This window comes from Nomascus leucogenys, chromosome 20 (genome assembly GCF_006542625.1).
Source record: "Nomascus leucogenys isolate Asia chromosome 20, Asia_NLE_v1, whole genome shotgun sequence".
In the NCBI taxonomy this organism is placed as follows: domain Eukaryota; kingdom Metazoa; phylum Chordata; class Mammalia; order Primates; family Hylobatidae; genus Nomascus; species Nomascus leucogenys.
Genome location: NC_044400.1, coordinates 59448326 through 59471384, shown reverse-complemented (window position 1 = coordinate 59471384; position 23059 = coordinate 59448326). Strand labels below are relative to the sequence as shown.

At 42.2% G+C, this 23059-nt stretch overlaps 1 protein-coding gene across 3 annotated transcripts in view; it reads right to left on the bottom strand.

Annotated features, from left to right (window-relative positions):
* SEL1L3 (SEL1L family member 3) overlaps window positions 1-23059 on the bottom strand; it is a 141634-nt gene that overhangs the window by 99053 nt on the left and 19522 nt on the right. For all 3 annotated transcript variants that reach the window (XM_030801385.1, XM_003258550.4, XM_030801386.1), the window contains exons 3-7: window positions 14610-14736; window positions 12866-12987; window positions 12413-12528; window positions 9539-9597; window positions 1428-1560 (exon numbers count right to left, since the gene is read on the bottom strand). In XM_030801385.1, the coding sequence (XP_030657245.1) occupies window positions 1428-1560; window positions 9539-9597; window positions 12413-12528; window positions 12866-12987; window positions 14610-14736 (557 nt within the window). The remainder of the gene's footprint in view (window positions 1-1427; window positions 1561-9538; window positions 9598-12412; window positions 12529-12865; window positions 12988-14609; window positions 14737-23059) is intronic.

Here is a 23059-nt window from a genome sequence, read left to right as displayed (position 1 = left end):
TTTTATAAAGTAGAACACAAAATATCAGCATGCACTGAATATAGCAAGGGTATGTATTCTTAGAATAATTTTGTTTGAATTTTGTGTGTGAATATATGTATGCATATGTATATGTACTGTTCATGATATTAAGCACCTTTCTTTCTCTTTCTTTCTTTCTTTTTCTTTTTCTTTCTTTCTTTCTCTCTTTCTTTCTTTCTCTCTTTCTCTCTCTCTTTCTTTTTTGTTTTGAGACAGTCCTGCTCTTGTCATCCATGCTGGAGTGCAGTTGCACAATCTTGGCTCACTGCAACCTCTGCCTCCTGGGTTCAAGTGAGCAAGTCCAGCTAATTTTTGTATTTTTAGTAGACATGGGGTTTCACCTTGTTGGCTGGTCTCAAACTCCTGACCTCAAGTGATCTGCCTGCCTCGGCCTCCCAAAGTGCTGGGATTACAGGTGTGAGCCACCACGCCTGGCTGATATTAAGCAGATTTCTTATTGTGGACAACCTTCAAAATAATTTTAAACCCACCCATCTTGCTTGTCTCAACACCTAGTTCAGAGCCTGGCATACAGTATGTTCTCAATAAGCATCTGTTGCACAAATCACTATTTCATTTTTTTCCCTTTTCACAAAGGTCTCTCACAGAGGCTGTAAGATATCACCCATGGGCAGCAGGGCTCCCCATTTTTCCTGATTATGACTTTGCCTAGTGACCCCTGTTTTTCTCAGAATAAACCCCACAGCGTGAAGGGAATGACAGAATGTTTCTCTTTCAGGTATCAGGTGGGGTTCTTGATCTCCTTAATGCAGCCCAGAAAACAAGTGCCCTGAAGGCTCCCTCATGGGGAGACAGCACTCTCCCCCGACCAGTCCAGCTGCGTTGGCCCAGAGCTTTGGACAGTTCCATTCAGGGGTGGGTTTTGGATGTGGAAGGCACTGTGCAGAGGATTCGGCCCTGAAAACAATGCCCTTTTCGATCCATACAACTGCTGCCAACTGACCCCAGCGTGAGCCGAAGGCCTGTGTTTCTGAAGAGAGCAGCCAATGGAACCAAGATTTTAATTTGCTACAGCATCTCTTCTGATACTTTAAATAATAGTATATAAAAGAAGCTTTACCAAATAACTAAGATTCTCTCCTTTCATTAGCTTAATCGCTGGATAGGCAACAGCCTGATGAAAATCTACTCTATAATTAAACTAGTAGTTATTAAAACAGAGGAAGTAAATGGTTTCCATTTTATGAGTACTAAATGAACCAAATGTTAACAGAAATCTATTATTGCATTTGCTGGGGGAAAAGCCTCAATATTAATGATGTTTGATGACAGAGGCGATGCATGGTCCGGCTTGGGTAAACTTTTATTTACACTGGATTGCACACCCCTGAGGCCCACACCCATCACCCAGGAGTACTGCAATCTTCCTGATCCCCTGGACTCACCTGGGCGGGGTGCAGACTGCGAAGGCGATAGTACTTCAGGGGTCCAAAAAACCCTTCAATGCCGGCCACATACCTGCTCCCTCCAATAATGAAGTACCCAGCTGTGTCATTATAATGGAAATCCTCCCGGAAGCTAGAGAAGAGAATGAAGGATTAAGAGAGCTCCATGCCGGAAGTAGATGATTTAAAAAGAGTCTCTTTCCTAGACCCTCCTTGACTTAACCCAAATTGCCCCAAGCCCTTCACTCTGAGTTTTAGCAGATGAGACCAGTGTGGGGTCAGGTGGACTTGGGCTAGGATCCCAATTCTGCTGTTGACCAGCTATGAGACCTCAGCCCACTTAACCTCTCCAGTGCTGTCTTCTCCTGTGTCAAATGATAGTTCCTCACTTACTGGATGGTTAAGAGGATTACGTGAAGTGTAAAGATGTCAAGCATCTAGCAGAGTGCTTGGCCCACAGTAAATAGTCAATATGTGGTTTTGACAGTGGTGGTATTGTTTGGAATCAGTGGAATTGTCTGGAATTGTTGGTTTTCATTGGAAATATTTTGCTTTAAAAGAAAATAAAAAACCTTGTTGAATGAATAGAAGGTGGCTGTGGGGGAAAGCCAAAAGCATAGACTATTAGATAAGGACTGAGGCAAAATTCAGTCAGGAGGAGGAGGCCACAGCCAGGTCAGAGGGTTTGGCCGGAGATGAGAGGTGAGCACAGGTGATGAGTTAGAGGACCACACTGTCCTGAAGGGCTTGAAACATCAAAAGGGAGGACAAAGTGGGTTGGCATTTATAAAATGCATGAAGGTGTCCCTTGCAACATTGTTTGTATTCACCAAAGACCGGAGAACCCCAGTGTCTGTCAGCGGGGACTGGCCCATCCATTTAGTGTACCTTGAGCTTTTTCACTATGCAACTAAAAAAGGGACAAAGGAACCTGGAGGGATCTCCAAAATATAGTGTTAAGTAAAAAAAAAATAAAAGTACAGGACACAGAGCATACCTTTTATCTAAGAAAGAGGGGAACAGATTATTTTCATATTTGCATAAAGAAACTCTGGGCCAAAGTCTATACAAGAAACCAATAGAATTATCTCCCCAGGGGGTGGTGGGGGGTTGGGGTGAAGTGCATGAGGGTAGGCTTGGGAGCATGACATTTAACTGTATTTTTACAAAGTTTTGATTTTTTAAAACCATGTGCATCTATTACCTATTAAGAATTTAAAATAATGCTGGGCACGGTGGCTCACGCTTGTAATCCCAGCACTTTGGGAGGCCAAGGTGGGTAGATCACCTGAGGTCAGGAGTTCAAGATCAGCCTGGCCAACATGGTGAAACCCATCTCTATTAAAAATATAAAAATTAGCCAGGCGTGGTGGTGCATGCCTGTAATCCCAGCTACTCAGGGGGCTAATGCCGGAGAATTGCTCGAACCCAGGAGGCAGAGGTTGCAGTGAGCTGAGATTGCACCACTGCACTCCAGCCTGGGCAACAAGAGCAAGACTCCATCTCAAAATCATAATAATAATAACAAAAATAAATAAATAAAATAAAAATAACAAATAAGAATTTAAAATAAGAATGGGAGGACAAGGTGTGATGAGAGCATATGTGAACAGTGAAGGGAGTGAGGGCTAAGACAGGTATCAAGTGAGAAGTCAGGCAACAAGATGGAGCCAGGAACCATGAGGGGCAGATGGAAGCAGAGGAAAGAAAACAAAGTGTCAGGCAGGCCGCCAGGAGCCCAGGGAGCTGAGGGAGCAAAGGGCCAGAGTGACGATGGATGGGGACAGAGCAAGCTACCCACAGTTGGATCAGGTAAACCAGGCAACCCAAGATTATTTCAGAACGGGGGATGGACTGTCTGTCAGCAAACAACCCAAGCCCTAGCAGGTGCACCTGGCCAGGGAGGAGGCATGAGATGATGAAGCAAAGCACACAGCCTGGCAGCAACAGCTGACAGCGGCAACATCGAATGTCTAGAGATTAGTCTCGTCTAAACACAACCAAAATGGAAAAGAAGTGCTTCAGCTCCTGATATTTTTCTTTTCAGAAGCTCAGTCTTTTAGGACTGTGAAGATGATGGTCTCTCCTGCCTATTTAAGGAGAGGCCATAAAGTTATTATCTCTGAGAGTTGTGAAGTGAATCTGTTTTCCAAGACCTTGAAAAGACATGAACATTCCAACAACCCTCATGAGACAGCACGGGGCACTAGATGGATACAAAGCAATGCTTCTGCAGTAGTAAGCCCTCTTAACAGATCTGCAGCTGAACCAACTCCCCAGCTTACCTGACCGTCCTCATGCAAAACCGACTGACTGATGCTTACAGTATCCGGGATGCTCACTGCCTCACTGCCTAGAGCTTACTGTCTAGAGCCTTAGTCTCCCCATTTAAAAAACGGAAATAGCAATAGTACCTGCCTGTATGGTTGTTATGAAGATGAAATAAACTAATATGTAAACAAAGCATTTCAAACAGTGTCAGGCACAGAGCAGACACCATAACCGTTAGCAACAGTGATTATCATTCTTAACCTAGTGCTCTGTTGGACTTTGGCTCCCACATTTTGAGTTGCATGCTTAGCAAGAATAAGATGTGCATACTCTCAGACTAGTTAATGTTGGCCTGGTGCAGTGCCTCATGCCTGTAATCTCAGCACTTTGGAAGGCCGAGGTGGGGGGATCACTTGAGCCCAAACCAGTTAATATCAATAGTATGTTTATTGTAATCATACCATTTACTTAAATATGTAATTCAATAAAACATGAGTGGGGAAGAAAGAGCTCTTCTTTCTATAAAAACTAAGTTGATTATTTTGGGTAGACGCAATAGAGCTTAATAAAAAATTGTTGTAAAATGTCATGGGAAAAAATTGAGAAAAATCTAGATGGCTTTTGGGCTCTGATTATTTTCATAAGTGTCTTTGTTTTCATTTGGAAGAAACAGAAATTGGGTGTCGTTTACAAGTGTGAAAAAAGCCCACAGCAAATGCTAATCTGCAGATTTGTACTCAAAAGAAGGCCCTCTCTAGAAAGACTGGCAAATGAATATATACATATATATGTTTTAATTGAAATAAAATGTTTAAGGGAGTTATCTGTTTTAATGGATCCTTGCATTAACTGAGTTTTTCAACAAAAAACAAATTACTTGGTCCCTAGGGCACTGAACCGTAATTTTTAAATTGTCATTATTATCAAGCAATAGGGGATCTGTCCAGCTTAGTCTCCATGTACATCGATGTCTTCGTATTTTTCTCCTGCAAAATTCAGTGTCTGCACAAAGATTGCAAGAGATTCCTTGTACTGTGCACTGTTTGATGGTCATCAATTTCACTGACATAAAAGCTGAGCTAGACTCTTCCAAAGCCCAAGCCAGCCCCTTTTGAAAACCTGAGACATGCTGGCAAACTATCTTTACTCTTATCTGGACATAGGAGAGTGCCCTGGTTTATTACCGCAGAGCATCCGTAGCCTGAAAGAATCATCGATGTTGTGAAGCAGGCCTCGCTCAGAATTAAGAAATAGCTCCAGCTTGAAGTTTCTGTGATAGGAGAACTTAGAGCTTCAAATTGGCTGCCCCCATGCCCCGCAGAGTAACCATCATCTTACATCATCTTACATGTCACTTCTTCCGGGCCTGGTCTTCGGGGCCTGGTCTAAATTCTTTTATTTATTTATTTATTTTTTTGGAGACAGTCTTGCTCTGTTGCCAGGCTGGAGTGCAGTGGTGCAATCTCGGTTCACTGCAACCTCTGCCTCCTGGGTTCAAGCGATTCTCCTGCCTCAGCCTCCTGAGTAGCTGGGACTACAGGCGTGCGCCACCATGCCCAGCTAATTTTTTGTATTTTAGTAGAGATGGGGTTTCACCATGTTGGCCAGATGGTCTCGATCTCTTGACCTCGTGATCCATCTGCTTTGGCCTCCCAAAGTGCTGGGATTACAGGCATAAGCCACCACTCCCGGCAGGCCTGGTCTATATTCTGACCCCCTTGTTCTCCTCAAGCTACCTTATCCATTTCCTTCCTAGCACTCAACACGATTTGTAATTTTAAATTTATTTGTGAATTTGTTTTCTGTTTGTCTCCCCAGCTCAATATTTTAGCTCCATGAAGGCAGGGTCTGTATTCTTTGTGTTCATCATTTTATTTCCAGAGTTGAGTGCTGTGTCTGACATGTGACAGGTGGTCAGTAAACAGGCGTTGAATAAATTAATGAATTTAACACTATAGAGGCCTGAAGCTGTCACCTGTCATGGGATATTATTGACAGCCTTTCAAATATGCGTTGCACTGCAATCCCGAGCACTTAATTCCTGATCTTCTCACACTATCCTTGTAGGACAACCGTCATTATGTTTATGTTACAGGAACAAATAAAAAGGAGCGGTAAGAGCCTTGCCTGGGAACATCTATAACCAGTAAACTGGAAATATCTGATGTTTAGTTCACTGGCTTAGCCCACTCTAAAAGTGGGGTTCCTGGCAGGGATGAGATTCCAAATACCTGACCACAGGAACCCCCAGGGGACTCTGGACAGCTCCCTCTGGGCCTAGCTTTACCTCTGCTTATTTCTCTGATGGGGAGGTCTCAGGAGTACAGGCAGGGCAGCTGGGGTGGTAGGGGGGCACTCCTGTGTCTGAGTACGGATAGCTTTTTTGGTTTGTTTTGTTTCTTGTTTTGTTTTGTTGTCTGTTTGTTTGTTTTGTGGCAGGTTCTCACTCTGTCGCCCAGGCTGGAGTAAGTGGCACAGTCTTGGCTCTCTGCAACCTTCACCTCAGCCTCCCGAGTAGCTGGGATTACAGGCACCCATCACCACCCCCAGCTAATTTTTGTAGTTTTAGTAGAGTCGGGGTTTCACCATGTCGCCCAGCCTGGTCTCAAACTCCGGGACTTAAGTGATCCGCCTGCCTCAGCCTCCCAAAGTGCTGGGATTACAGGCATGAGCCACTGTGCCAGGCCGGAGTACTGTCAGTTTTACGAAGAAATTGTTTCAATGCTTCAATTGGGATATAGAGTTGGTGTGTACCCCAGAATCAGTCTTGATCCCTTGATCCTTCTATGTTTATGCTGATTATGTCTTTACTTAAAATTTTAATATTTTGTTCATCATAGATTCTCTGCATTCATTTTGATTTTTAAAAACATCATATTAATATGTTACTTACCATGATTACTGCTGAGATAAATTTTGTGCCCCCTCCTCCCACCAAATTCATATGTCCAAGTCCAAATCTCCAGCATCTCAGATTGTGACCTTATTTGGAAATAGGGTCATCACAGACATAAGTAGTTAAATTGAGGTGATACTGGAGTAGGGTGAGCCCCTAACCCAATATGACTGATATCTTTATAAAAAAGGGAAATTTGGACACAGACACACCCATGGGGAGGATACCATGTGAAGACTGAAGTTATATTGCCACGAGCCAAGGAGCTACCAGAAGCCAGGAGAGACCGGGAGCAAATCTGTCCCTCGCACCTTCACAGGGAGCACAGTCCTGCCAGCCCTATGATCCTGGACCTCTGCCCTCTAAAACTGAGATAATACATTTTTGTTGTTTAAGCCACTTCGTTTTGGCACTTGGTTCTGGCAGCACCAGGAAACGAATGCAATCCCTGAGCTTTCTGGCACCCCCTAAAGTTTTAGGCTCACTTGCCTCACCCCGGCCCCAGCCCTGGATCATTCTGTGGCCACTCTGTCTCCTATTCACTCATATCAGCCTCTAGATCTCTGGGATTGAAGAGGAAAGGAAACTCTTCCAAAGAAAATGAAAAGGAGCCTATGAAATTCAACCAGTTGTCGAAATTGTCCTGGAGCTGGACGTGGGTTTCAGGGGAGAGAGGGGAAGCTCTTGTTTTAAACTAAATTAAAGGTATTTGAAACAAAAACCTTTAATTTCTGGCCAGAGCCCACTTCACAGAACATGGAGATCTGATCTCCAAAGCGGACTCAGCTCATCTGTTTCTCCAAAGACAGCTCCCAGGCTTCACTGTCCTTGAACTTTTCAGAGAAGATCCCCTAGCCACCTGTTATATAACAACACTCCTATGTGTTGAATGCCTTCTGGCTGATCTGAATCTACCTCGGTGCTCTTGAAGACACGTGCTCTCTCCCTAGGCCTCAGCCGCTATGTTTCAATGCAGCTATTAAGCCACCCGCACCCTCTCTTTGCAGGCTAATAACACTTCTTTAGCCTTTCTATAAAACTGTAATCCTTTAATCCAGCCATGAAAATAAGAACTGTTCAAGGTGCCCAGAGCCTAAAAGAAATCAGTAGGACTTAAATGAAAACAGGAATTTTTTCTTTTTTTTAGTTTTTTAATGCAGATTCTGATTTAGAAGCTCTGGAGCAAAGCCCAAGATTCTGCATTTCTTTTTTTATCTTTTCTTTCTTTCTTTTTTTTTTTTTTTGTAAAGATAGAGTATCACTGTCACCTAGGCAGGAGTGCTGTGGTGGGATCTTGGCTTACTGCAACCTCCACTTCTCAGGTTCAAGCAATTCTCATGCCTCAGCCTTAAGTAGCTGGGATTACAGGTGCGCACCACCATGACCGGCTAATTTTTTTATTTTTAGTAGAGATGGGGGTTTCCCTATGTTGGCCAGGCTGGTCTCGAACTCCTTGCCTCATGCGATTCACCCACCTTGGCTCCTGAAGTGCTGGGATTACAGGTGTGAACCACCTGTAAAATGCCGGGCCAGGAGTTTTTTTTTTTTTTTTTTTTTTTTAAGTAGCATATATGACCCTCTATTTCTGTCTCTGCCCCCCTTTGCTTCCCTTTCTTTAATAATCAGCACCCAAGAGAATTTGGGTTGTGTGGGATCCTGCATATCCCCAGCCTATTTGGAGAGGCAGCATTCCGCCTGCTGCAGTGAAATAACAGACTCGAGGAATAAACCACTCCTCATCCCAGACAAAGTGCCCAAAAGTCCTAATGAATTTTTAAAAATTATACGTGCAAAATTGGTAATTTTTATTTCTGATCTTTACACTTATTTTTTTATTTTAAGATGGAGCCTTGCTCTGTCACCAGGCTGGAGTGCAGTGGCGCCATCTCAGCTCACTGCAACCTCTGCCTCCCGGGTTCAAGCCATTCTCATGCCTCAGCCACCCGAGTAGCTGGGGTTACAGGCATGCGCCATCACGCTAGGCTAATTTTTGTATTTTTAGTAGAGATGGAGCTTTGCCATGTTGCCCAGGCTGGTCTCAAACTCGTAGCCTCAAGTAATCCACCTGCCTTGGCCTCCCAAAGTGCTGGGATTACAGGCATGAGCCAACACCCCTGGCCTACATTTGTTCTTAAGCCTTCAATTTCAGATGTTCTTCGACATATGATGGGATTACATCCTAATAAACTCATTGTAAGTTGAAGGTATCATTAGTACAAAATGCATTTATTACCCCAATAAACCCATTGTAAAGTCAAAAAATTGCAAAGCAAATCATCATTGGGCCAGGGACCACCTATATACATATATTATCTAGCGATTGCAAGGTATCCTGCATTCCTAATGAAGGTTGCCCCATGGTTCTGACACTATAAAACCCACTATTATACGTGGATGTAGAAGTAAATTAAAAAATTATGAAACACAGGCAGGAAACTCAGTTCTTAGTTTCTGTAACTGTTGTAGAGAATGGTTATATAAAGATGAAAAGTGACACCAATATCAATAGTTGAATACATTTGAAATCCAGATTATAAACATAAATATGAAGACTGTCTGCTTTTATGTCTTATATGAGGCCAAAGTTACCAACCATTCCCAATAAGCAACACTAATACTTTGATTTATTTTTCAGAATCCTTCATAGAAGATAATTTTCAAAGAAAATGAATTATAAAGTGCCATGAAAGGAAGAATTTACAATGAGATCTGGAAAGAGAACTAGTTTTTCTTGCTTAGAAAAAAAGGTTATGGGGGAAACAGAAAGAGTTTGTGCATGGTAGGAAAAAAAAGTACAAAGGCTAGCTACAGGGCAGAGAATAATCCATGCTTGGAAAAGCTGAATGAGGAGATGTGGAATAACATTAGGGCTGAGGGCTAAAGTACGAAGATTCCTTAACCCGCATGCAGGCAAATTTTGAATAAAAAGAAAAATCGCACTTACCTAATGGTCTGATTGTGGTAGCTTTTCAAATCCTGTCCAATGCTAGTGGTTACTACTATCTATGATGGGAGGGATACACAAGAATCAGTTACGCCTCATCACCCTACATTACCTATACAGTCCTTTGTGTAAATTACTCATAATATGTGTTGGAGAGTCTTTTACCTGATCAGTTTCTGCAAAAATAAAATTAACAGTTTACTAGCCCTGTGCATATTTTAAGATTTCATACATTTAACTTCCCCAAATGTGACTTGATGTGGTTAAAAATATCTACAATGCAGTTTCCACCAAGTTTCAGATACTTCCAAACTCCAAGCCAAAGTCTGATTTGATGTATTTGTCCATAAAAGCTCATTGTGTAGAAAGACAAGGAAATAGGTATGACACTACAAGGAGTGTTTAAAATCTTGCTCTGATTCCATCAGAGCCTTAGGGGGAAAACAAGATTGGTGTTGTATGTTCTTCACGCACTGCTGTTCCCACCTTCCTTTCCCTAAGCACTGGGAGTCATCATTCTCATTTTAACAGGGACACTATTTTTTGTCATGAATGCTGTTAGCTGTCTCTTATGGGCTCTTCTCATGTCTTGGACTCCAACATAAGCCTCTGGACTCAAGGTGCCACTTACATTCTGCTAGTGCCACCACAGAGTAACTGTTGGGGCACGTCTCAAAGATGTGACTACGACACTTGGTCTATGAAAGACAAACTAACCCACCAGAAACCAACCCAATTCAGCCATACAACATGTTGGTTCAGAAAAGAAAATGACTCATGCCAGTTGTTTGCCTAAAGCAACCATTTAGGTCACTTATACATTCAGTCCAGGCAGACTATGGTAGTCCCATCACAGAGGTGGATTTTGGGTGGGAAGCATTATGTGTTGTTTGGGACCTATGTATATTAGACCAGATAGAATAGAAAGAAGGACAAATGGGCTAAAGTCTACACACACCAAAAAAAATTTTTTGCTCCCACTTAACTGGTCTTTCTAATTCTCTCCTGCTTTACTCAACTATGTACTCTGCCACTAAACTTATCTCCTCCATTAAAGGACTACTTTTAATCTTCTGCTCAAAAATCTTCTATGGTGCTTTGCAAGTTGATGTCTAAATTCCCTGATATCCAAGATTCTCTGCAATCTACTCCTAAATACATATTTTCCCTTCTATTAGCTTTCTATAGTCTACAAATTTCTATTCCAGTCAAACTAGTTTGTCTGCTAACCCCCAATAACATGCTGAAATACCCTCTTCTCCCTTCTCCATCTAAATCCTGTCCAACCAGAGAAATCTTTTCATGACATCTTCCCTAAGCATCCCAGCATAAAATGCCATCTCCCTTCTAGGAACCAATACAAATCATCTGGCAATTAATTATTTTTAAATTATCATTATTATTATTATTATTATTGAGACAGTGTCTCACTCTGTTGCCCAGGCTGGAGTGCAGTGGCGCCATCTCGGCTCACTGCAACCTCCGCCTCCTGGATTCAAACGAGTCTCCTGCTTCAGCCTCCCAAGTAGCTGGGATTGTAGGTACGCACACCACGCCCAGTTACTTTTTGTTATTTTTATTAGAGATGGGGTTTCACCATGTTGGCCAGGCTGGTCTCCTGATCTCAGGTGACCCACCCTCAGCCTCCCAAAGTGCTGGGATTATAGGCGTGAGCCACTGCACCCAGCTATCATCTGGCAACTAAGCTCGCTTTATGACAGTCCTTTACCTGCTTAATGTTACTTCCATAAATAGTCTACAAGCAACTCGACCACAGTGCCTTGCATACAGTAGGTGCAAAATAAGATCTGTGAATCTGCACTGATGATTTGATACTTGTCTCAGGGACAACAGCACTGAGCTGACCTTCTCCATAGGAGAAAGCATCAACCAAGCTATTATGGCCATCATAATTCTCACAGAGATAGGAAGCTAAAATGTGGACCACCGCTATGTCACCGAACATTTTTAAGTAAATAAACACACATACCAAGAATCCCAGCTAACAGTTTACAGACTCCTCTCAGGAAAGCAGCAAGGACTGATCTGATTTCTTTCTTTTCTCTTACAGAAAAAGGAAATGTGATCAACCTAAACACCAAGGGAAGACAGTGCATCATCTCATCCACAAGACAAACAAAATGTCTCTTCCAGTTTCGTTACAGGAAAAATCACAGATCAATAAGAAAAGCTGATGAGAAAACACAGCAACCAGAAAAAGGTGGCAAACCTGCACTGTGTATATTGAGAAATAGAACTGTCTTCAATTAGAACAACAGATTTGCCGTAATCCATAAAATTCATGTTATGAGAGTTTGAAGCAGTTATGTACAATGTTTTATACTACAAAGTAGATAAAGACCCTCCATCCCACCTGAATTATCACTTATGTGTGTTAGTTATTATGATCTGTTTAATGCCAAACATAAGCAATTGCTTCACTTGCCAAAAGCAGTCAAATCATTTCTTGGCTGAACTAACCAATCCATTTCCTTAAAAAAAAAATGTTGTAGATCTGATAACGCTATATAAACATGGCCAATATTGTTTTAACATTTATCTCCACAAAGCCTATCTCCCCAGGAGAAAAGGACTGAATTGCTCAGATCACTATGGCTATAGAGCTGCCTGTATGCTTTATTCATTCACCCTACGGTCAAAAGCAGCACTTTAAAAGTTAATTAAATGGGATGGGATTCTTATGATTTAAACTTCCATCTATAAAAGTTTGATTTAGCAAGTGTGCAGTTGTAATGAGTCTATCATTTACCACAAATTTGCTTTTGCAGATTTTGTTGCTCCCCAGCTTTATGGCAATGCTTAACTTTAAGCGAAATGCTCGTATGTCATGTGATGAAGCGTGCATACAGATACCTGGCCTCCGTTAAAAGAGATATCCAGTCGAAACCACTCTGTCAAAGGTATGATGAATTTAGTTTTTACAGCAAGGTCTTCCCCTTTGACAAGATGCATCTGAATATGCAAATAGCCTAAAAGGAAAATTCGAGCACATGAAAATGACCAAAAAATATCTAAGAGTGAATGAAATAGCTAGGCCTTTTCAACAATTGTCCTAAGAAGCTACAAGACTTCACAAAAACAAAGCAAAACCCAAACGTGCATTTATAAATACATTTCTTTGTAAATAAGACATTGGGTTTAAGCTTCTGGGAAAAGAAGTTAAATTTGAAGCCCACATTTGGAAGCCATTGCTCTTGCTGGGCTGCCATGTTGACAGTACCTTCCTTATTCTAGACAGACATACCTGTCATTAGGCAGAGCATTAAAAAATTACAATATCATTTTAAAGATTCGTTTTATACTCACCCTCTTCCGTAAGAAATACAGAAGGTGTGCCGTACATCTCATTAGAGTCAACAAAGTACAGAATCCCACAGAGGTTGGCCTTGCAATAATGGAGTAAATAAAGCCACAATGAAACAGTAAACCTATAAGAGTGAGGGGGAAAAAAATTCTGCAGATTGATATCATCCAAGAACAGGTAATTATGGTTAACAATGACCAAGTAAATTGCTTTCTTTCCAATGAAGGGATGAATTTGCCTTCGCGTTCATCATGGGAGATCAGCTTGCAAAGCTTGATTTTTGAAACAAAGGAGGTAGTTAAAGTAACTGCAAAAGACAGGAGTTAAGCTTCATTGTACAAAACTAGCAGACTTTCTACCTTGCACCAAAAACTGTGTTTCTCTGCCTCTTTGAGAATCTCACATGCCTGCTATTTGAATTCTTGATTAAGGCTTACAAAGTCAGACATAGATAAAAAAATCTGGATTTTAATAAGAGGTGATTTGATAAGAAGCTATTTTAATTTCTATGATTAAAAGAAAAAACATTATTAGAGCCTTTTGAGCAGTTTTGTTCCTTTCACAGATAAAAGCCATAAGGTATAAAAATGTAATCATCTACAAATGGCATCACTATGTGATAATAGGGACACATATATGCCATTTTCATGCTCAGATTAGGTTATTCAGTATCACGGTCCTGGCTGACCAATACGGAACAATTAATCTAATTATCCCATTCCTGGACTGGGGCTATTTTAGTCGAAAAAAATATTGTACATCTGTGACTTGTGGAGTGAGGATAAAATACCAGTAGCCAACTTAACCAGGACACATTTAGCCAAGATATGTGATCCATCAATAATTCAGAAAAGACTTGCTGAACATCCCTTGATACCGCACACAATGCTACTGACCAGTAGTTCAAAGACGAGGAAGTGGGAATGATTGCATTTTGTATGTGAAACATGGATCAAGGTCAAAATGAATGCATTGATTTCTCTTCATTTACCCCAGTAACCAATTTACAGTTTGGGTTAAAGTGACAGTGGCCCCAGGTTCTTTGCAGATACACACAAGTCCTTTTTGGTCTTTATAATCTGGCCTCAAAATCAGCGGTATGATATGCAAACAGATGGTGCCACACAGCTCCCTCCTGACCCACCCAGCTGAGCAAGCTCGTGAAGATAAGTTATTACAAGGAAGCTTAGCAAGAACATACGCTCGGTAAAGTGACTCAAGATCTTTCTACAGCCAGTAGCATGGGAAGAATTAAATCACTCTGCTAAATCCATCTGGTCTGAGGTGAACCAGGAACCATTTTCAGCATCTTCAATTCAGCAGAAGGAAGAAAAATACATATATCTGGGTCTTGCTGAAATCAATGGAGGAGATCAGAAGTTGTGAGATTTCAAACAGCTCGTCCAATCTTCCACGACAGAAAGGCAAAGCCAAGGCTGCAATCTGTGTTGGCTTTGGCTGGCTGCACCTGAGACCTTGTAGGGCCTCAGGCTTCAACACCTTGCTGTCTACTTGTGTCATGTAAGGAGGCTAAGGCAAATTGAGGATTGTTAAACGCAAGAATAATTCAAGACTCATTTGAGGTTTTCAGGTCCACCAATTCTGTCTAAGCCACGGAGATCTCAACATTTTTGCAAAACACCTTACCAAGGTGTGTCCCCCTAAGGAGTTCTTCCACTAGCCTGCCCTGGTTCTCAAATAAAACAAGCACCGCCCGACCAGCTCCCTTCTGCTACCCATCCTTACACTGGGTAATCCATCCTCTGGCGTCGAGTGGCCTCCAGCTCTCGGTTCCGAAACCTCGGGAACTTCTTGACAATGCCTGTGTTTTCTCCACTGGAGGCATAAGGAAAGCCAAGCAGGGCAACCACATCTGCAAACAGCAAAATGGCTCCCTTTCAATTATATCCAGAAAAACATTCCTTCCCAAACCACCCTCATCCTGAAAGCCTCTGCTGAGCTCCAGTCAAACATTTAAGTGAGATACCCTAAAAATATTAGCAAACATCTGTTGAATGTGTGCCAAGCACCATGCTAAGCACTTTACAGAGACCATGTCAATTACTTTTCATAACAACTCTGTGAAGTAGATTCTATTATTAGTCCCATTCTACAGATGAAAAGCCCGAGGCTAAGTTTGCAAAGTTAATAAGTGATAGAACCACAATTCAGGTTCTGAACTCAGGCTTCTGTGTTCATAATCATTTCACATCCTGCCCTCTGAATGCTAAGAAAAGCATCTGAATTTGTGTTATAACAGTAGGTTAACACTTCTGTAGTTCTCACTATGGTCCTGACATTTCTGTAAACGTGTTACATAAATTTGTTCATTTCATTTTCATTATTATCCCCAGTCTACAGATGAGAAAACAGAGGCATGGTTGCCAAAATAGTAACTAATATTTAGTGTACACTGGCAATATGCTAAGCACAATTCAGGGATAATCTCACTTCATTTCACAAAAAAACTATGAAATAGGTTCTTTTATTATCCCCATTTAACAGATTAAAAACTGAGCATCAGAGAGGGTTAAATAAGAGATGGAGCTGGAAGTCAAACTCAGGCTCTTTGGTTTCAGAATCCATACTCTTAAAATTGCAGTTTTTTTTTCTTCTGTGCAAACTTTCCACAGTAAATTCAACATACTACCCTACATGAAAATTACTAACCATACACCTTAACATTGGAAAGTCTTCCATTTTGTTTCACAAACATGAAAGAATTCTTCTCTATAGCTCTAAAAAGCATACGGATGTTCATAACAAATCTTAAAGGGAGAACTGAGTTATTTCATCTATACTTAATACCTACCACTTTCAACAACCCTAAGTATGAATTTTTGGTTTTCCATATTATCCCCAACTAAAGAAAAGAGAATCCACTTAACTCAATCTAGGAATAAGAATACTTTTCTTGGTGGGGTGGGGTGGCTCACACCTGTAATTCGAGCACTTTGGGAGGCCAAAGTGGGCGGATCACTTGAGGTCAGGAGTTCGAGACCAGCCTGGCCAACATGGTGAAACCCCATCTCTACCAAAAATACAGAAAAAAAAGTAGCCAGGCATGGTAGTGTGTGCCTGTAATCCCAGCGACTAGGGAGGCTGAGGCAAGAGAATTGCTTGAAGCCAGGAGGTGGAGGTTGCTGTGAGCTGCAATGGCAGCACTGTACTCCAAACTGGGTGACAGAGCAAGGCTCCGTCTCAAAAAAAAGGATACTTTTCTTCTGCTTAAAGTGCTCCTTAGTTTAGACATTCATGATTAAATGGTGGAAACAGTCTATTTTCCTGGGCCTCTTGGAGAGAGAAGAGTTGATTTATGTGCAATTCATCAAATACCAATATTGGCACAAATTATGGGGGCTTCAGCCTAGGATGCTGGACATCCCAGCTGTCATTTCCCAAAGGAAATAAAAAGTTTTTTTATAGAGAGAGGTACCTCTGGGTTTACTACAATTTGGAAATCATAAGAGCAGTTTTTAGAATCTCAGGCCCTTGTGTATATATTTAATAGAATTAAATAAGCCAATTTCTCCCCAGTAGCCACAAATCTACATGCTTTGTTACAAGTAGAGATGCATTTGGAAATCCAAAAGGGTGGAGTTATCAGTTTCAACAGAAGCACTTAAAACCCTTTGTTTTTTCAATTTGAGCTCAATTTGGGCCCACTGGACTTGCTGGTCTATTACGGGGGTGGTGAGAGGGGTGAGAAATGGAAGTACTGCAAAGGTTTTCTTTGGAATCTGAAGGAAAAATTCACCAAGGAAGTTGACATCACCTCAACTTTGGTTTGGCTTCCCCTATGTTGAGTGGAGCAGAAGAGACCAGATGGCCACGTTAGACCCCTAGGAAGCCTTCTGCTGGTGATGGCTGTTGAGTGATCTAGTGTGCAGTGGAAACATTTGTCAAAACAAATGGGATTCAATTCTGCCCAACCTGACTCCAATTAAAAAAAGCTTCATAAAGGAGGTTTCTAAAGTGAAAAGAGTTAAAAGTGAATGACAACGAGCTCTCCCCTGTCCAAAGACCAAAATAAAGCAGGTCAAACGGGAGAACTTGCCGCAATAGATTATGAAGGAAAAAGCTCAGACCCAAAGATCTAAAATAATTTTACAAGAACACATACCATTTGTACCCAACAAAACCAAAGTAATGGTAGTTTTCTTTCAAATCTGTAGCTTCACTATGTGTATAATTTGGATTCCTAGTGCAGTTTGCCCTCAGTATAATACTGTCTTCCGATTACAATTAGAGGTAATGAACAAGAATGAATTTTGGAGCAGGAGAAGACTTTAAAATTCATCTGAATAACATATAGGATATGTTATTTATCATGATTAAATGGTGGAAACAGTCTATTTTCCTGGGCCTCTTGGAGAGAGAAGAGTTGATTTATGTGCAATTCATCAAATACCAATATTGGCACAAATTATGGGGGCTTCAGCCTAGGATGCTGGACATCCCAGCTGTCATTTCCCAAAGGAAATAAAAAGTTTCATAAATAATATATAGGATATGTTATTTATCCTATATGTTATTTATCAGGATAACATATAGATCTATTGTCTAATAACTGATTATGGCTGTGTGCAATGCTATAATTGACTAGTGATGTCTTGTCATGGGCAGTGGAATGGGGAGCAACAGTACTATTGCCATCCACCACTAAATAATTTACAGGTAGGAAAACTTAGGTCCAAAGAGGTTTACTGCCTTGCCTCTAGAATGTACTCATTAAAGCAGGGGCCTTACTTATTCACTATTCCATCCCCAGAACCTAGAACAGTGCACAGTACTTGATAAAGACCCCATAAATATTTGATGAATGAATGAATGTAGGTGTGGCCAATTCAGGATTTGAATCTGTCTCCCTTCCTCCTAGTACTGCCCACAATTCTGTAATGTGCACTACACTGCATAAGCCAAAGAATGACCTTTCTTCTTTCAAATCCTTTCCCCAAATTCATTTCTTTAGCTTATTTTGCATGAAGAGCTTAGGTTAAACAAACAAAAAAAAACATCATTAAGACATAAACATAGAATGCCAGGAAAACAGTTGATGTTAGGAATCCTTTGCTGTTTTGCTTGTATTATTTCCTCAAATTTTAGAGCAAGAAGAGGCAACAGATATTATATGGTGCGAACCCCTTCATTTGGAGACAAGAAAAGTGTGAGGGTCTTATTGAAGATTTCGTAGCTAGTAAGAAGCCCTAATGTGACTCAAACCTGGCCTCCCCACTGCAAACCAATGGGCTTTTCTTCTCACAAGTCCTCCCAGAAAGAACCTCGGCTGATATTCAGTGGGCATGACCTGTGCGGATATACTGGTTGCTAAAACACTGAAATATTTCTATTTTGGTTTGATAATTGATGTCACCTTGAACCTTCAAGGCCCCACCACCCATCCTGGCCCCTCCTTCAAGTTAGAGCCTGGCCCAGCAGCGGCCTCTGGAGCCGGCTTCAGCACTAAGGCTAGCATCCACTGGAGTTCACCGAGGCCCCCATCCCTCACTGGTTGTTAAATATTTTAAATCTCATCCCTGGGTCAGGTGGGGTTAAGGGACGATTATGTAGCCCATTCTCTAGTTCAGCTGAGCGATCAGAACCCTGACACAGATCCCTTGCTCGGAAAAAGGTAACAGTTCCACATAACAAAGGTAACACTTCCACGTAACAAAACCCCACTCCAGATGTGCTTCAAACACACAGCAATGAAGCCACTGAGATCATCAGCCCACACTCGGAGAAGCTGAAGATGGTCTCAATGCAAGGAATCACAATGACTACAAGTCTGTAAGCAAAATCTGCGGGGAAAGAAGCGAAGATTTCTCAACCTGGAGAAATAAAGCCAGAGCACAGGCAGCTCAATAATGCTTTCCGAACACAGGACATTCAAAAGCCAGTGGCCAATAAGGTGTTTAATTTTCTTTAAAGCCAAAGCCTGAGAATAAAAACTCGATTTTCTAGCAGATATGATTTAGGTCAGAACTTCCTCCAGAAAGGATACTAGGCAGTGAAGCAGGTTCCTAAGGAAGTCTGTGGAACATTTGATGGCAGGAATCTTAAGAATAAAACCAGTTCTACTCCTAGTAATTTATCCTCCAAACATGCTTATGAGTGTGCTCAGAGATACATGTACAAGGATGTTCAGTGAAGCCTTGTGGTTAAAAGCAACAGCATGATCATCAGCAAAAGATAGGTTAAATAAATTACGGTCTGTCAGGCGATGCAACGCTAAGGAGCTGTTGAAAAGAATGAGGTCGGCAGCATGTCCTGGTACAGAAAAATCTACTGTATTGTTAATGAGCGCAGGTCCGTTTCTAGAATCCTCTCATTTGTGCAGGAAGAAAACGGGACACAACTTAAACACTTGTATGTGCAGAGAACATTTCTAGAAGGAGACACAAAAAACTGTTGCTAATGAATTTACTTCTGGGAAAAGGACCAGAAGATTCAAGGGGGAGGGGCGTGGAAACTTACTCGTTCCCCTAAACCTTTTCACGCTATTTAAATTTTTGTTATTGTTACCGTGTACACGTATTACTTTTTCGTCTATGAGAGAAAAGAACAAAAGCTCTGAGCACTTCTGGGCAGGCACATAGAAGGAGCCAGCTACATCCCAAGGCCTCCCCACCCTCGGCCTCCGAGGCTGCCCAATCCGCTTCGAAGACACAAAGTCCAGTGGGTGAAGAAAACAGGATGATTCACATCGATAAAAATTCAACTTTAAAAAAAGTATTCTTTCTAATTTAGAACCTGGGTTAGGACTGTATTAGCATATTTCAGAGAGGCGGCATAGCAAAGTCAAAAGAATCAGGAAGTCTGGACTCCAGTTAAACAAACTCCCTGAGCCTCGGTTTTCCTCTTTGTTAAAGAAAGGTTGAGAATAACACTGTCTTTCCCATGGTACTATTATGAGGATTAAATGAGACAATGTGCGTGAAAAAAGTGTTTTGAAAATCATAAAGGGGAATGCAGATGCTAGGCATTAATTAGTGTTATTACTGAAAAAATCAGACTACCATGATTAACTGGAAAAAAAAGGAACTAGGTCTGCTTTTTTTAATGCCAAATATATAGTTTATAACTACTAAAAGTACTATCATGACATTGACTTGAATAGTCCTGCTGCATAAACCATTTTTTTCACAAAGACAAGTCAAGGCTCGTACCAACACTTGACTTAACTTTCAATCATTTTGTTGTAATGAAATTTTGTTATAAAAAAAATCATACTTCCAGTCCATTGGATCTGAAGATGAGAATGCATTTTTGAAAGGAAAACAGTGGAGAAGAAGAAAACTGCCATGTTGCCCCAGAGTTTCTTATTTAAGAGGGAAGATCAGAGAAATGTTCATAAAGCTAAACATTAGGGCATTTAAGAACCTTCCAAGAGTGTTCCTAACCTGCTTATCTAGTCTTACTTCTTGAATTGCCCATCTCACATCTGAGATTGTATCTTGGAAAATAAACCACGGCAAGTGTGCTGTTGTCCACATTCCCACTCCATGGCAGACAGTAACTGATGGACATGGCACTCTTTCTCAGTATGTGCAGACTCATCCTCAGAATCCTACTCAACACCATGCTCTAGGCAGCCACCCCCAATCAACACAAGCTAGCCTGTGAGATGAGGCCTTGTTGCCATCTTTCCTGTCAAGGAACAAAGGCTTGTCACCATTTCCCGATCAAGAATTTTCTCCTTTGTGTGCCACAGCTTATGCCTTCCCCTCTGCCTGAAAGCTCAATGTCCTTCCTTCATTCCTTTTTTTTTTCCTTCTTCTTTTTTTTTGAGACAGAGTCTTGCTCTGTCGCCCAGGCTGGAGTGCGGTGGCACCATTTTGGCTCACTGCAGCCTCCACCTCCTGAATTCAAGCAATTCTCCCACCTCAGCCCCCTGAGTAGCTGGGACTACAGATGCACACCACCATGCCTGGCTAATTTTCTGTATTTTTAGTAGAGATGGGATTTCACCATGTTGGCTAGGCTGGTCTCTAACTCCTGGCGTCAAGTGATCTGCCTGCCTCAGCCTCCCAAAGTGCTGGGATTACAGGCGTGAGCCACTGCACCCAGCCCCTCCTTTTTGATCCATGAAAACTCTACTCATCCTTCAAGTCTCTGTCAAAATGTCACCTCCTCTGTGAAGAAGCCACACAAAGTGCTTAACACATACAGATTGTCAGGAACTTTTTTTCAGTGAATGAATGACTTAAAATAAATAAATAGCTTCAGGACATCACCTGGTAGTTTAGCCTAATGAATAAGTGTGAGGTTTGGGAACCAAACTACCCAGGTTCAAACTCCAGCATCTTCATTAACAGCTGTGCAAACTTAGACAAGCTACTTTATCTCTCTGAGTCAGTTTTCTGTTTTCTCCTTGGTAAATATCACAGTGGAATATTGGGCAAATTAAATTAAATAACAATGGCCCAGGCGCTGTAGTTCACCCAGCACTTTGTAATCCCAGCACTTTGGGGGCCGATGCAGGCAGATCACTTGAGGACAGGAGGTTGAGACATGCCTGGCCAACACAGCGAAACACCATCTCTACTGAAAATACAAAAATTAGCTGGGTGTGGTGGCACGTGTCTGTAACACCAGCTACTCGGGAGGCTGAGGCAAGAGAATCGCATGAACCTGGGAGGCGGAGGGTGCAGTGAGCTGAGATCACGCCACTGCACTCCCACCTGGGTGACAGAGCAAGACCCTGTCAAAAAAATTAGATAACCACGTAAACCACATAAAGCACTTTGACAGTGCCTGGCGCATAGCAAATGCTCAGTAGCAGTAAGTGACTGTAACTATTGGTAGCCATGTTAAAGAGGGTGGCTTTGTCCTCATCTTTGAGCCTCCACATTCAGAAAAGAAATTGATACATAGTAGGTGCTCAGTCAATCTTTGTTTAATTGAATTAATCATGATACGTGTCATAGGAGCGGTACCAACACAGCATTCTGATTGCCAGCATTTATGAAGTTAATTTCTGGTTGTGGAAATTAAAAAAAAAAAAAAAACTCAACAAAACTTCAGGGTGGGGGCTAGAAAAGTGTTAGAAATTTGAGCCGGCTGTTGAAATAGGGGCATGATTTTGCCAAGCAGATATGGAAAGTGGCAGTGGGGGGAGGTGTTGCTTCGTGGGCTGGGGGAGTCGGGGCGGAACGGGAGCTATTCTAGGGTAAAGAAACTGCTTTAGCAAAGACATAGGGGTGGGGAATCAAAGACTTAAACCACAAAGGGGAAGCTGAGCTTACCTGTGGCTGCAGAGGAGAATCCCTGAACAGGAGGAGCCTGCAGCCTTAACTAGCATCCCCGGTGGGTTTGTCTGGGAAGCTGTGGAGTATGTGCAGTGGCCCTAGGGAAGGAGCACCGCCACCCCCACCCCCACACACTCCCTCATGTGGCAACACAGCCCTGCAAGAGTATCAGTGTGTGATGTTCACAAACTGTCCTTCCCCCTTGGTTAAGAGCATTCATCCAATCAACAAATAGTCACGAGTGCAGGGCCCTATGCTGAGCATCAGAACAAAGCAAACAAGTCCCCCGGCCTCGTGGAGCTTGTGCTCCAGTGTGGGCCAGGCAATAGACACGGAGGCAACTCAAGATATTTACTGAAACTGTCCAGTGGTGATCAGGCCAGGAAGAAAAATGAAGGTGGACAATGACAGGCAGGGCGGTGGGGGTGGGCCTGCTGTCTTAGATAAGGAGATGGCATTAGAGCAGAGGGGTAGGTGAGGTAAGGAAGTGGCCATGTGGTGATCTGGGAGAAGAGCATCTTAGGTGGAGGGAGCAGTCACACACATCCCAAAGTGAGAATGAACTCGGTATGCTCCAGGAGAAGCAAGCGGGCCCCTGTGGCTGGAAGCAGTGGGGAAGGGTGTGTATGGTGGGACACGAGCTGCAAGGGGACAGGGACAGATTCCCACAGAGTAAGAGGCATGGGTTGATCTTAACTGGGATCAGTGGGTAATGGGAGGAACTGGGGGGTTTAATCAGGCAGTAATGCGGTCAGCTTGCACTGGCTGCTGGTGGGGGTTCAGGAGGGTATGACAGGCAAAACTGGGTGGCCACTTGCAGGCAGTGCCAGGAGTCCAGACAGGAGGATGACGGCTTAGACCAGGATGACGGCACTCCACGTGGTGAGAAATGCAAGAAGGGACTGAATATGTGACACATACGGTCAGCACTAGGTGACTCTCAAA